This window comes from Scatophagus argus, chromosome 4, assembly GCF_020382885.2.
Source record: "Scatophagus argus isolate fScaArg1 chromosome 4, fScaArg1.pri, whole genome shotgun sequence".
Lineage (NCBI taxonomy): Eukaryota > Metazoa > Chordata > Actinopteri > Scatophagidae > Scatophagus > Scatophagus argus.
The window spans coordinates 21,228,422-21,241,261 of NC_058496.1; the positions used below are offsets into that span (position 1 = coordinate 21,228,422).

Genomic DNA, 12,840 nt, shown 5'->3' on the forward strand with positions numbered 1-12,840 from the left:
CCAACAATGCAAGTGCTCTGCTCTGAGGTGTCCTGCTCACATTTAATAGTACCAGGCTGGATATAAGCTTTGCACAGTAGATTATGACATTAAGAGTCATGAATTTTACCTTCAAGTCACAACTAACTTTCTAAATCTGTCATTTGCTTAGTAGCATTTCAAAGTTGAATATATTTTAATGATTTTATGATAGGAACTCACACTACCTAAAGTACAGTATGCTTGGGAGTGTCTTTCCATCCATCCATTTTCTATACCCCTTTATCCATAAGGGTGGAGGGGATTGGGGGTGGGTGGGTTAAGTCTCTCTCAGCTGACAGCTGGCTGAGAGATGGGGTTCACCCTGGACTGGTTGCCAGTCAACCAGGGCTGAAACACAAAGATAGTCTATGGGCACCATGCACCACAGTGCCCTACCTTGGTTTCTGTGCGCCGTGTGGTGCCGTCATCGGAGGTGACCACCGAGACATGAGAGGTGGGGGTGCCGGGGTCCTCCTCTATGGTGACCGTCTCCTCTACCACCTCCTGCGGCTCCTGCATCATAGCCAGGGATGTGGCGTTGCTGGGGCTCTGCTCCTGCATAGAAAGGGCCAAAAGAGAAGTAAGGCAATCAGGAGTTAACAGATACATTTTTCATATTCAGTTGTTAGGCAGCGTAGAGAAAAACAGCACAGCATCCAGGTAATTTTCCATTAGATATACAACAAGATGAAATTTTAATTGGGCCACTGCAGCTGCAAATTATATTATAATCCAGCAGAGAAAAATAGAGCATAAATAACAATGCAAATGAAGGGTATTAAATATAAAGCCACCCACGATTTGCAAAGAGAGTTTAAAACACAGTGGAAAAAATGTGACAAGTGATTTGAAAACTGGCAATATTTAGAGGATACATTATTATTATATATTATGTATTCAATCCATACATAACATTATTATTAAAGTAATTTATAACTGCAATGTGTGCACATGGCAAATACAGTGTTATTTACAGTGAGATTGAGGCAATTAAAACAAAAAAAAGGTGAAAGGTTTTAGAAAGATTGTGATTATAGCAGTAAACTATGAAACATCCAGTTCTTTGTAGTCAAAGTGGGACACAGTACAAGCCCTTTCACCACTCTGACCTCCACACCTTTACTTTTCACCTCACTACCTAACAAGACTAGGTTAGGTTCTACAAAATAAAAGTAAAGATGAAGCTGTTCTAGTGTGTTTCCCCTACTGACAGCGCATGATTTATTTGGCCCTGATATTATGTCCAAACACTGCAATGCAGGATAGCTACCACCTCCTCACCTCTTGAGACTTTAAATTGAGTTAAAGCTTCTTTCAAGGCTACCAAAAGCCCGGAGGTCTGTTTTTGATTCATATTTCATTGGGAAACCATGAATTTGAAGAAAAAGTGTCCATGGGCTAAGGATGAAAGTGAGTATAAATAAAGTCCCTCGGATTCCACCTGACTGTATGTGAATGCGTGAGAAGTTATGTGCTTCCTGCTGCATTTCCTGCTGATGGAAAACGATATGAGGTCAGTGGTCGGAGGTCCAACGCCCTAGTGTGGCTCACTGCTGTGCATGAGTGTGACAAAATTACAGCTCTCATGATGGAGAGGGGAAGGAAGGCATTTGAGGCAATCATTGATAACCAAAACAGCAGCCAAGATAGAAAGAGGAAATTGAAAGTAATGGAGAAGACAGAGAGAGAGTTGAAGTAGAGGTTTGTCTTCTAAAGGGCTAAAAAGAGGAAGTAGGTGGTTATACTTATCAGACACACTTCGTCCAGAGTGCTGTAACTGACCTGAGGGCATTTTTTTTTTTTTTTTTTGGTGTCTGCCACACCATTTCTACTGTGTGCACTTTACTTGTGCGGAGGAAATGTCATTTTATTCATAAATGTGACAAAGTACCAACAGTTTATGCTCAAAAGGCAGTTTTTAAACTGTTTGATCCCCATTAATCTTAATCTAAAAAGAAAACATCAAAGATATAATAAACAAAAATCCTCTCCGAGTCTCCATCTCCAATTATCTTAAACTATTTGAAAACTTCATGCAGAAAAACTGTGAAAACAACCGAACCAAGCAGACTATTTTTGTCCGACCAATTACACCAAGCTGGGAGACAGAGACAGAGTGAAGGCCAAGCAGTGGAAGAAGAGAGAAAGTTTCAGTGTTGCTCTCCACTGTAAGAGCAAAGCCTCATGGAGGGAGACTGCTTGTTTTCTTCATGTCTTGGAAGACACTAACAAGTGAGCAGCTCTTCATTGATTGGCTAACTCTTCTCAGGCTTCAAAGTCCCACACAGTTGTCATTGATCTGTAGCCCTTCTTGCTGATCTGTCAAAAGTTTGCACTTTTTTATGTTCAGGATCTTTTTTCCCCGATTCCCAAAATCTTCCAGTCTCCATGTCCCTGCTGGGAAACAGACCTGAGTCCTTGTTTTCAGTTCATGCATAACTTCCTTAAGCAACATGAAGCAAACGAGAGGAGTGACCTCAGCAGAGTTCAGATCCCCATCAGACAGTGATGCATGGATCACAGTTATATCTGTGGGCATAGCAGATAATCCGCAGACCTAGTGGGCTGGATCATTAAAATCAACATTTTGATTTTGCTGCTTAAATGTTCCACAATATTTGCTGCAGTGACATTGCTGTGTGCACGGAAAGCAGCCTCTTTAATCATTTACGTAAATCAGTGAAGTCAAACAATAAAGCTTGTGCTGTTTGATATCATTTCAAAGGCAACATAGCTTACAAGTACCAGTGCAGGTGGAGAAGATAACTAGATCAGGTGGATGGTGGATGGTCCACAATATCAGAGTCAATCCACGCATCGTATGTGCCAGGTGTGTATGACGGCAAATTGAGTGTGTGTGTTTGTGTATGTGTGTGTGTGTTTTCAAAAATTGGGAATCACTGCAACCATGAGAGGTCCCTAAGCATGCAGTCAAAAATGTGAAAAGATTAGAAAATATTAGGCTGATCATTCCAGGAGAAAGCAAGATAAACTGCAGACAGATACAGACAGGCTTATGCCTGGTGGAGATAATGAGAACTTCCTTTATTTACCTGCTCCACTCTATCCAGTTACTTGCAGTCAATTAGCACTTTGAACTGAGCTGAGTTAGGTCATTACACTTGGAGAAGAGTTTCAACAAGTCCCATTATTGGGGTGAATGACTGGGAAGGCTATCTGCTGTGTAGAGAAAGACATTTATTTACACACAACCACTGCTGAGCTAAGAAAATTTTTTTTTTTTTTTTTATTACAACTGACCTCAGGCTACATAGCAGAGCTCTGCTAGAAGATCCTCCTAGTGGTATTCACATAAGTTCTGTGCTGATTATTGGCCTCCAATCAACATACTTGTTCTGTTCAATTATAAATGAAAACAACGGATACTGTATTTGTGGCGTCTGGGTGTGTACAATACTAATTAAAAAATATACCATGCTCATAATGCCACAGGGAAATGAATTAAAAATCAATTTAACAACCAAAATAAGGCCTTGTTCAGTCACAGAAATGCAAGGTCTGTTTGCGCATACACAGTATTTTCAGGTCTTTTGCATTCTTCCACTGACATACATGAACACATTTGCTCCTTAATGTGAGTATGCCATAAAAAACAACTGAATATACTTCAGACAGTAGTTCATTAGGAATCCCATTAACATAATTAAGTCATAGAATGTACGTGTTTGTGTACCAATGAGCATGTATGGCAAGATTTATCTTTCCTCCTTTGTACTGGACAAATTAACTGCATTCTTATGATGTTTCATTCTTTTGAAGGCTCACTGGGTGAACCCAGAGGAGATACCATCAAAACAGCAACACGCAATAAATGCAGCACCACCCTATACTAGTTTGAAACACACATTGGACAGAGAGGAAGGCGGGGTCCTTGGAGAATCACTGACAAACTGGCTTCTTGATGCAAGCTTAATGCTGTGTCTCTTGCTCACTTTCCTCACTCACTCCCTCTCATTTCTGAGAGCACTAAGGGAGAGAGTGGAGTTGAACTCAACATTACAGCCCCTAAATAAATGATTAAAAGCCGTCTGGCCGTGGGGTAGCACGGCTCTGTGTTGGTCCTGGGGGAATACGAAGCTGATTCTGAGTCAATGAGACTCGGGAAAGGATACCCTTTAGTCAAGGGCGGGAGAAGTGGAGCATAGTGAGTTAATGGCTGATCTCGGAGAGATGAATGATAAAGTCTAGATAAAGAAGGGAAGAGAAGTTCAAGCACATGCAAGTTTTGTGGAAGTGGGGTGTTCTAATCAGTGGAAAAGTTGAAACTTCATCGAGGTTGGACGGTTGAGCTTATGATCTGACAATTGCATGCTAAAATTCCCATCAGCTGGATAAACAAGGAGAAGCCACTCACAGCTAACAACTGCCCAAGGACCCTTCAGCAGACCATGTCAATGCACCTGTTCTCCTTGAACAAACTATGGCTGTTCTGAACAGCATACAATAAAAATGTGAAAGTGTCTTTAAGCTCGGGTCAAACTTGGATTTAGTGGATAAAAACATATTAACACCACCTAGAACAGAACACAAAACACAAGCTCTTATACACACAAGCAGGCATATCTGTTAAGGAGCATGTTTATCTGGAGAAAAACACACCTTTGGGTTCCTCAGCACAAGTAAATAACAGAGCGACAAAAATGTTAGTCTACTTGCCGAGTGTAATAACCCTGCCAAGAACTGGACCCCACTTCTGATGAATAAAAAACTTTCAAGAGCTTTTCCACTTAAACCACCTCTGCACAGGCAGTGGTAGAGAAGAAGCTAAGGCGTCAAACAAAGCGGGATTTGGCTGTGAAGCAGGCTTATGGAGTTCTACAACCTGCACTTTAGTCAGTCTGGTGTTTTTGGCTTTGACTAGTTGTACAAGAAAGACCTCCCCTTTCTGCTCAATGCAAAACAGAAAAGACTAAACACTCCTGAATGGATGAGGCTTGTCGTGTGTTCGTACTTTTACTATAATATGCCCACCTAACCCTAACCCTAAGAAAATTTTAAGCAACTTAGCCACTTTTGCTACATCACATTAAACAACACTGAAGAAATGCGTACAACAGACCAACAATGGAAAGACATTTAAGAACGTGTGGTCTTCCATAACTCAACACCACAATCAATGGCTCTAAAAAACAATACCCTTGAAAAGAGCCCTTGAGCAATCTCCTGTGGAGTCATCTTCTGTGACTATAGTTCATTACAATATATCATGCAGGGACATAAGGCTCCTTAAGAGTGACTAATCTGAACCCTAATGGATTGCTGTGCTGTGAAAAGAAAAGACGGAGGAGGAGAAGAATACAAAGACGGGAGATGAAGTGATACAGCAGTGTCAATTAGCAGCCTGCTATCTTCCATCAATCCCCACCCATTCATCATCTGTGTTCAATAAGCTGCTCAGTGTTGTTTGAGGATGGAGAGATAGAGTAAAATGATGGAAAAGGAGAGAGTGTACTCAGATAAGAGGTTTTCCTTTCCCCACGACAGAAAAACAACAAGATGACTTCAGTTGGAGTTCAGAGAATGAGTCATCCCACCATACCTGTCCAAGGTGTGTGGTACAAATTGTACACACATTTTCTAGATGCGGTTGTGGTAGTATTAGTACTAATAATAGTAATACTTTTTAGTTTTATTGTAGCATTGAGAGTAAAATGTCTTGATCAGATTTTTGAACTTAATCTTTGAACAAGTTTGCTCATCTAAGTTAGGGTTAGGGTTTTATCTAAGTTTTTATATGACAGCAGCACATTAAGCAAGTTGGAATATTTTGTTACACGCCGAAAAAAAGAGTGGGGCGTTCTGATGGTCTACTGGTTAATATGCATACTGTGTAATTAGAGCGTCTCCAGTTTGATTCTTGTAGGCACATATATATATCCTACCCCTTCCTTATTTCTCCTGCGTCCTGTCTGTGTCTACACTGTCTAATTCAACAGTTGCCAGTATAGCCAAGTCTTGTGTTGTCGTAACTGTCTCTTGATGTGACATTTGGGTCCACTGCTGCTGTATAGCAATGTAAATGGAAAAATTATTATTAAACGACAAAAAGTTTCATTAAACAATGAACAAAAAGAATATGAGCAGACATTCATTATCAGCATTCAGGTTATGACAGTCTTCTGTATCTGTATATATGTGTTTCAGTTGGTACCAAAAATATAATGAGGTTCAATAGCCTAACCTATATACACTATATCGACAAAAGAATTGGAGCACCTGACCATTACGCCAGCAGTGACTTTAATGACATCGCATTCTAAATACACAGACAGCTTTGCAGCTATAACAGCTTCCACTCTTCTGGGAAGACTTTCCACACTCTGTGGGAATTTTTGCCCATTCATGCAGTAGAGCATTTGTGAGGTCAGACACTGATGTTGGACTGAAAGTCCTGGCTCACAATCTTCGTTCTCCAGTTCATCCCAAAAGGTGTTGGATGGGGTTGAGGTCAGGTCTCTGTGTGAGCCACTCAAGTTCTTCCACACCAAACTCATCCAGCCATGTCTTTATGGACTTTGCTTTGTGCACTGGGACACAGTCATGCTGGAATAGAAAAGGACCTTCAACAAACTGTTGACACAAAGTTGGAAGCATAGCATCGTCCAAAATTTCTTGGTATGCTGAATGATTAAGATTTCCCTTCACTGGAAGTAAGGGGCCAAGGCCAACCCCTGAAAAACATCCCTATCAAAATACTTTTGTTCTTTTTGTCATTTTTAAAATTGAGCATTAATTTTTGAACAGGAGGAGTCCAAAGAGACACTGAAAGCTACAAAGTCAGTCATCTACAAGAAACAGTTCTTATCACTAGCACAACAGTAGTTTCTTGTCAATTACTACAGGTATACTTGAGGACAGTTTTCCATCTCACCCCTACACCACCTGCGTGAGCAGGTATTAGATACGTATGTCTCATTCTGAAAACACTGGGAAAAAGCTTTCAGGCTGGGACAGCAGAACCTGTCAGATCGCCACCTGGTCATGCATACCGGCGTGATCACAGTCATTTTCCTTCCTCATGCACACACCCACAACATGCTCAGTCTTAGCCTGACCCCTGTGCAGTGACTAACAGGATTTCACTCCGGAGACATGCCAGCAATCATTACATGGCTCTTACACAATTAATCCTCCAGCAAAGATCGCCTGGCTAACCTCAGGTCATCCAATTTCCCATCAGCCCCTTCTGTTTCTACCACCTGCCCTCTCGGCAGCTTTCCACAGCAAAAAACCACATGATGAAGTTCAAAAGAGAACGAGGGTGAAAGAGGGAGCGCGTGCAAACATAGTGCACAAGGGTGACCCGTAAAAAAGCAACTGTGAGCCACGGCCATGTGATTCAAACATTCAGCCAAAACACGATTTGTTTGTGGGATGAAATAGAGGCAGAAGGGAAGTCAAGTAGAGGAAGGCAAACTCGAGAGGCTGACAATGCGTGGCACAGGCCCAAAGCAGCATGCTCTCCCAGGGCGAAAAGGGAGAATGGGGAGCATTCACTCATATCCAAGGCCAGCCAGGCAAGCCTCATCTCAGTTACAGTCGGGGCAGAGGTCCCAACTCTCTGAAATGATTGAAAATCCAGCTGACCCGGTGTTGGGGTGTACAGTGGATTTGTGTATTTGTGCATTTACGTGTGAGCATGCTTTAAAAATCTTTCTAGGGAACTGTTAAGAGGTAAAGCACACAAATAAGGTACACAAAAACACACAAGTAATGACGGGGGAGAGGGCCAAAGCGCTGATGATGCAGCTGGGATTGATGGGACCTTAATCTCTCCTTCTCTGGCGTCTGATCCTGGGCCAAATCTGGGCTTCTCTCCCTCTCTCATCTCTTTCACGCTTGGCCTCCTGGTTTCAGACGCCTCAATCACTGCCCACCCCAGTCCAACCTTTTGTTCCGTTGCACCATTGCCCAGACAAGAGGTAGCCAGGTCGGTTCGCAGGCTCAGACCCTGAAAGACAGAGGCCACCTCTGAGCCTCACATCCAAAACCCAAGCAAAGAAAGAAGGACAGAAAGAAACTGCGTGCTTCTCAACGGGACATCACGACCAAACATTCACACTTTGAACCAACTACCGAGCAACAGATGGAAACCCCAGCTTGACCCTAGGCAACATTGGACACCTCAGTGTCTGAAAAGGCTGATGTTCCATTTCTAATTGGCAGGGAGATGTTTTGAAACCTTTGGTAATTTCTTACAGATGCTAACAATTATATACCATACACACAAACACACTTGCAGACATGGAGTCACATAGCACATGTTCTCCTCACAGTTCAAGGCCCGGAGGCAGATTAGAAGTCAAACATGCAGAAAGTCACTCTCAGGATTGAATTCATGGCTGCACACAGCAACTTGAGCAGCAGGAAGATAAATACGTTTTCAGTAAGTAGCTGAAGAGACCAAGAGAAGGAGAAAGATGATAAATAAAAAACAAAAGGAGAAGAAACCACATGGAGCCTGTAGAGTAAAAGTAAAACAATGAGCCTTGGAGAAAGGTCAGCGCTCATGGCCAGGGTTTTGATTGTTTGGACAGCGGGCGCGGCCATGAGAGAGGCAGAAAAGAAAGAAGAATTCAGTACTGTGGAGGCAGATTAGTGGTAGCTGGCCACAGTCGGCGGTTGGTGGGTGGTGGTGGGTTTGCTGCGATGGTGCAACTCTGGGTTACTGGAGGATGGATTGTGTGCAGTGCCCCTCCCCTCAGCCTCTGGATCACTGTCAGCATGAGTACTGGTGATTGGGGTTGAGGTGGTTGTGATGGTGTGAGTGTGTGTGTGTGTGTGTGTGTGTGGGGGGGGGTATTTAAAAGAGCATTGCCAGAAGCTCAGTTCATATGAGGTCTACTAGAGATTTAGGGAGTTGGAAAGAGGACATATGTTCCAGATTCTGTTAGGCTACCAGTGCAACACTTACTGTCCCCCCGACACCATTTCTACAAAAACTGTCTGTATGTGCTGCACAGTCCCCCATGCAACAGAAATTTACCCCCCACTTCCTCCAGCTCAGGCTTTTTTTCTGTATCTCTTGAGCAGAAAACAGTAAAACCTGGGGCAGTTATTACGGAGGAATACTAACAGTTTTAGCAGGGTGCTCGTACTGTTTTAGAAAAGATACTAAATGTGTGGGACTGTGGTGGTGCAGGGGGGTGTGATGTAGGGAATTCTCTATGAGAGGAAGCCATTAAAAACAGGGGGTTATATTTTGTAGGTCAACCAAAAAATTTTCCAACTGTTTTATATCATGAAAACCAAAATAGACCCTATGAACCTGTGTGGCAACATTTGTGCTTTTAATGATTTATTCCAAACTATATAAATGTCTGAAAAGAGCTGAAGGGGGTTGTAGAGGTGAGGCTCAAACTTGTGACTGCATTCACTCTAATGCAGTGACTGATTGAACATTTTAGAGCAAATTAAACTATTCCTCATTTTGACAGGAAAACCCCATAACCTTCTGAAGGAGCCCTGGAACCTGAAGGCACCTCCACCATCACCAGAACCCCACTCTGAAAAAACGTTGCACGCTTAGATAACACCTCACAGAGCTAATGCAGTCCGTCACAATAACTGTGACTGCTTTTCAAATCCACACTCAGTCAAACGTGATTAACCCAGCTCTGGGGATATTTTTACAGCCTTGTGCCAACCGTCTGGTAAAAGATTAGGCTCATTTTGCGGGCAATGGCGTGGCGTCACACCCAGAGGCGGAGGACAAACCATGAGAACTGGCCGATGGAGAAATTTACTTTACCTTCAGCGGCTCGTGAGATAAGGTGAGACTGGACGTATATGTCTCATAAAAGAGCCATTGTGCAGCTGGATAAATCTATCAGGAGGTTTGAGCTACAGCCTGGTTACTTTATTTATTATTCTCTCTCTGTCAGATGAAAAGAAATGTGATATTACATCTATACTGCCCTGCTCTGCTAACCAGCCCCTGTGTAGTGAATATGTTTCTGCATGTGTGGGTGAGTAGATAAGTGGGTGTGTATAGGAGCATACATCATGTCAGTGCTGTGCCCTCTAACTGAATGCTTCCACCTGGAAAAAACCATTTACACAGAACATTGTTTTTAACTCTATTTATTAACCAGATGTTTGTTCATGTCTAACTTCTGCCTGTATTTACCTCTGCAAATTACTCTGCAATTACGTCTTAAAGACTGCTATGGATGATGAATATGGACGTTTGCATCCAAATCATCTAACAGACATGACCCAGTAAATAATAAAAATAACCATGTGTATCATGGAAATTGTTGTCTTCATTGTGAAACAACAACCATTGCCAAAGAAAATCTGGTATGACTCTGGAAAAGAGAATCTTTTAAATTTCTATTCATGTTATGATTAGTCAAGTCTGCCAACTTACTTCCTCACTCTCTGAAGTTACAGAGACAGATGAATATAATAATAACAAATGTCTAGTCGTTTTTCGACAATTTAATGCGGAAATGTTAGATATTATATCTTTATCTTCCTAAAAATTATGTTTAGTCTTCAAGTCGTTTTCGTCTGTTCTAAAGCAACAAATATGATAATTTAAAACTAATGATAAATATGACATTTACAATTATATATATCATTGAAAAGCAAAATATTCTCTGGTTAAGAAGCTGAAACCTACAACTGTTTCAGTGACTCAAACAATTATCAAAATTGTTGCTTGATTTTTTGTCGATAAACTGACTAATTGTTTCTGCATTAATATTCTTAACCTTCTGGTGCCATTAAGGCCAGTAGTTTAATGTTAAATGTTAACTTGGTAAAGAAAAAACTTCCTCCCACTAGATAGCCTTACAGTAAGATACTGATAGAGGACTGGAACAGCCCTCTACACAAACTGAGTCCCTGAGACTCTGAGCAGTGTGCAGCCGGAGCTTAATGTTAAACACTACTACAGATCTGAAATCTCTGGGTCAACCAGAGTACACAGACACCATGACCTCCACATCACTCCAAAACAAAGACAGAGCTACCTCTCATCTTGCATTGTTGGATTTGGAAAAACATCGAATCTGAGTCAGCACAAAGAGCTTGTTTCATGACAATGATATATAATAGCAATAATAATAGCAATAAAGTCAAGTAAGATGGAGAGTAGACCAACATATTTGCACATAATGTATTCCAATGAATCTGGAAGAGGTAAACAGGGATAAATTGGGTCTGAACAGGATCTGTATTGGTTTGATGCAGATGACATTGTGTTGCAGTTAAGACTTTTAATTAGAAATTAATAGCGCTACAAAAAAACAACAGCTCATTTACAAGCTAATGGAAACAAGTCTACCTGATTTCCTCTGAATATTGAGTAGGGGATAAAAATGCAGAGACAAGAGACAAGGCCCCCATTCTGGTGCTCTGTGTGATTGAGTGTGTGTGTGTGTGTGTGTGTTTGTGGTGAGACTGAGCATGCAAGAGAGTCTTTTAAGCTTACTTTCAAAGCTGCAAGCTGATCATGAATATTTAAAACTAGGCAGATATCTGAAATATAGCTTTTGGTACTGTGCCTTTTTTTCACATGCTAAATAAGTAGTACATTTTGAGCAAGAGCCACAGTATAAATATAAATAATGTCTTTGAAGCTGTGGATCATTCACTATGAAGTATGGTTTTCATCCCCAACATTTGTTGGATGAATTAAGAATATCAAAAAAACTGTCTTTTGAATGATCGGCAGAGCTCTCATATTTATTAAGAGTGCATAGTAAAGCCTTTTGATTGGATCCAGATGGAAGAGGTGCCTGCTGCACCTCTGCATTAGAAGGATGGGCGAGTGGGTGGGGTGTTTGGAGGGCGGGGTAACTTTGAATCTCACTGTCTAATAGAGTCATTCCTGAGTTCTGAAGAGCTCCCCAAGGTGTGATATGAAAGGACGTCTCTTTCTTCCACTGAAGTGTTAGCACTTCTCAAATTTTATTTCTGTGTCATGCACTATTCATGTTCTGGATCTGTGTTGTGTTGCTCTGCAGGTGGCTGGGAGGAAGAGGATGCAGATGAAATATGGATTATCTCCTCTCAGTGTCTGGCTAAGCCCCACTTTGCTGGCACTGCTGCTTTTCAGTGTAGCTCCCCTCCCACTCAGCCAGCCAGCTGCAGGCCTAGCATCTGGCTGCTAACCCCTCGGCCAGCCTTTAATCAAACGAACACACACACACACACACACACACACACACACACACATACACATACACACACACACACACACACACTCCCAAACATCTCTATCCAGCTCCCCCATCATGAAGCAAACCCCTCGTCCTGCCTTTGCTGCTGCTGTTTAGTGCATTCCATGCAACAGGAAATGCTGACTTCTGAAGATTTGGGAATCCAGTAAACAGGACCTTGACTCAAAATAGCCGTTAACTGTCCTTTTAAAAGAATGGTCAGGGTAGTTTGCATGATAGATATCATCCAGACACTGGTAAAGACATGACTCCCAACAGGAAGGAAATCTCAACCCAACCCTCTGGGACATCAGCCAGAGCTGCTCCTCATCTGAAACCCACACAGCCACACAGATAGATTGTAGATTTACATTAAAGGATAATTCAGATTTTTTTACAGTTTAGGTGATTCGTAGCTTTGGCTAACATTCATATTGGTAATAACAGCTGTCAAGACTGACACAAAAAGATGTTGGGCAGTGCAGAAGAGGCGGACAGACCATCATACAGACGTGAAACAACTTACACAGAAGAGAAAATAAAGGCCAACAAGAAAGCTATCACCTAAACTAGAACTAAGCATATGTAAAGGTCATCATATTGTGCCTCCACAAAACAAAAACAAAAA

At 41.8% G+C, this 12,840-nt stretch overlaps 1 protein-coding gene across 9 annotated transcripts in view; it reads right to left on the reverse strand.

The window, feature by feature from the left end:
* Positions 1–12,840, reverse strand: part of arvcfb (ARVCF delta catenin family member b) — a 102,669-nt gene that overhangs the window by 70,873 nt on the left and 18,956 nt on the right. For all 9 annotated transcript variants that reach the window (XM_046385736.1, XM_046385738.1, XM_046385735.1 and 6 more), the window contains exon 2: positions 418–576. In XM_046385736.1, the coding sequence (XP_046241692.1) occupies positions 418–576 (159 nt within the window). The remainder of the gene's footprint in view (positions 1–417; positions 577–12,840) is intronic.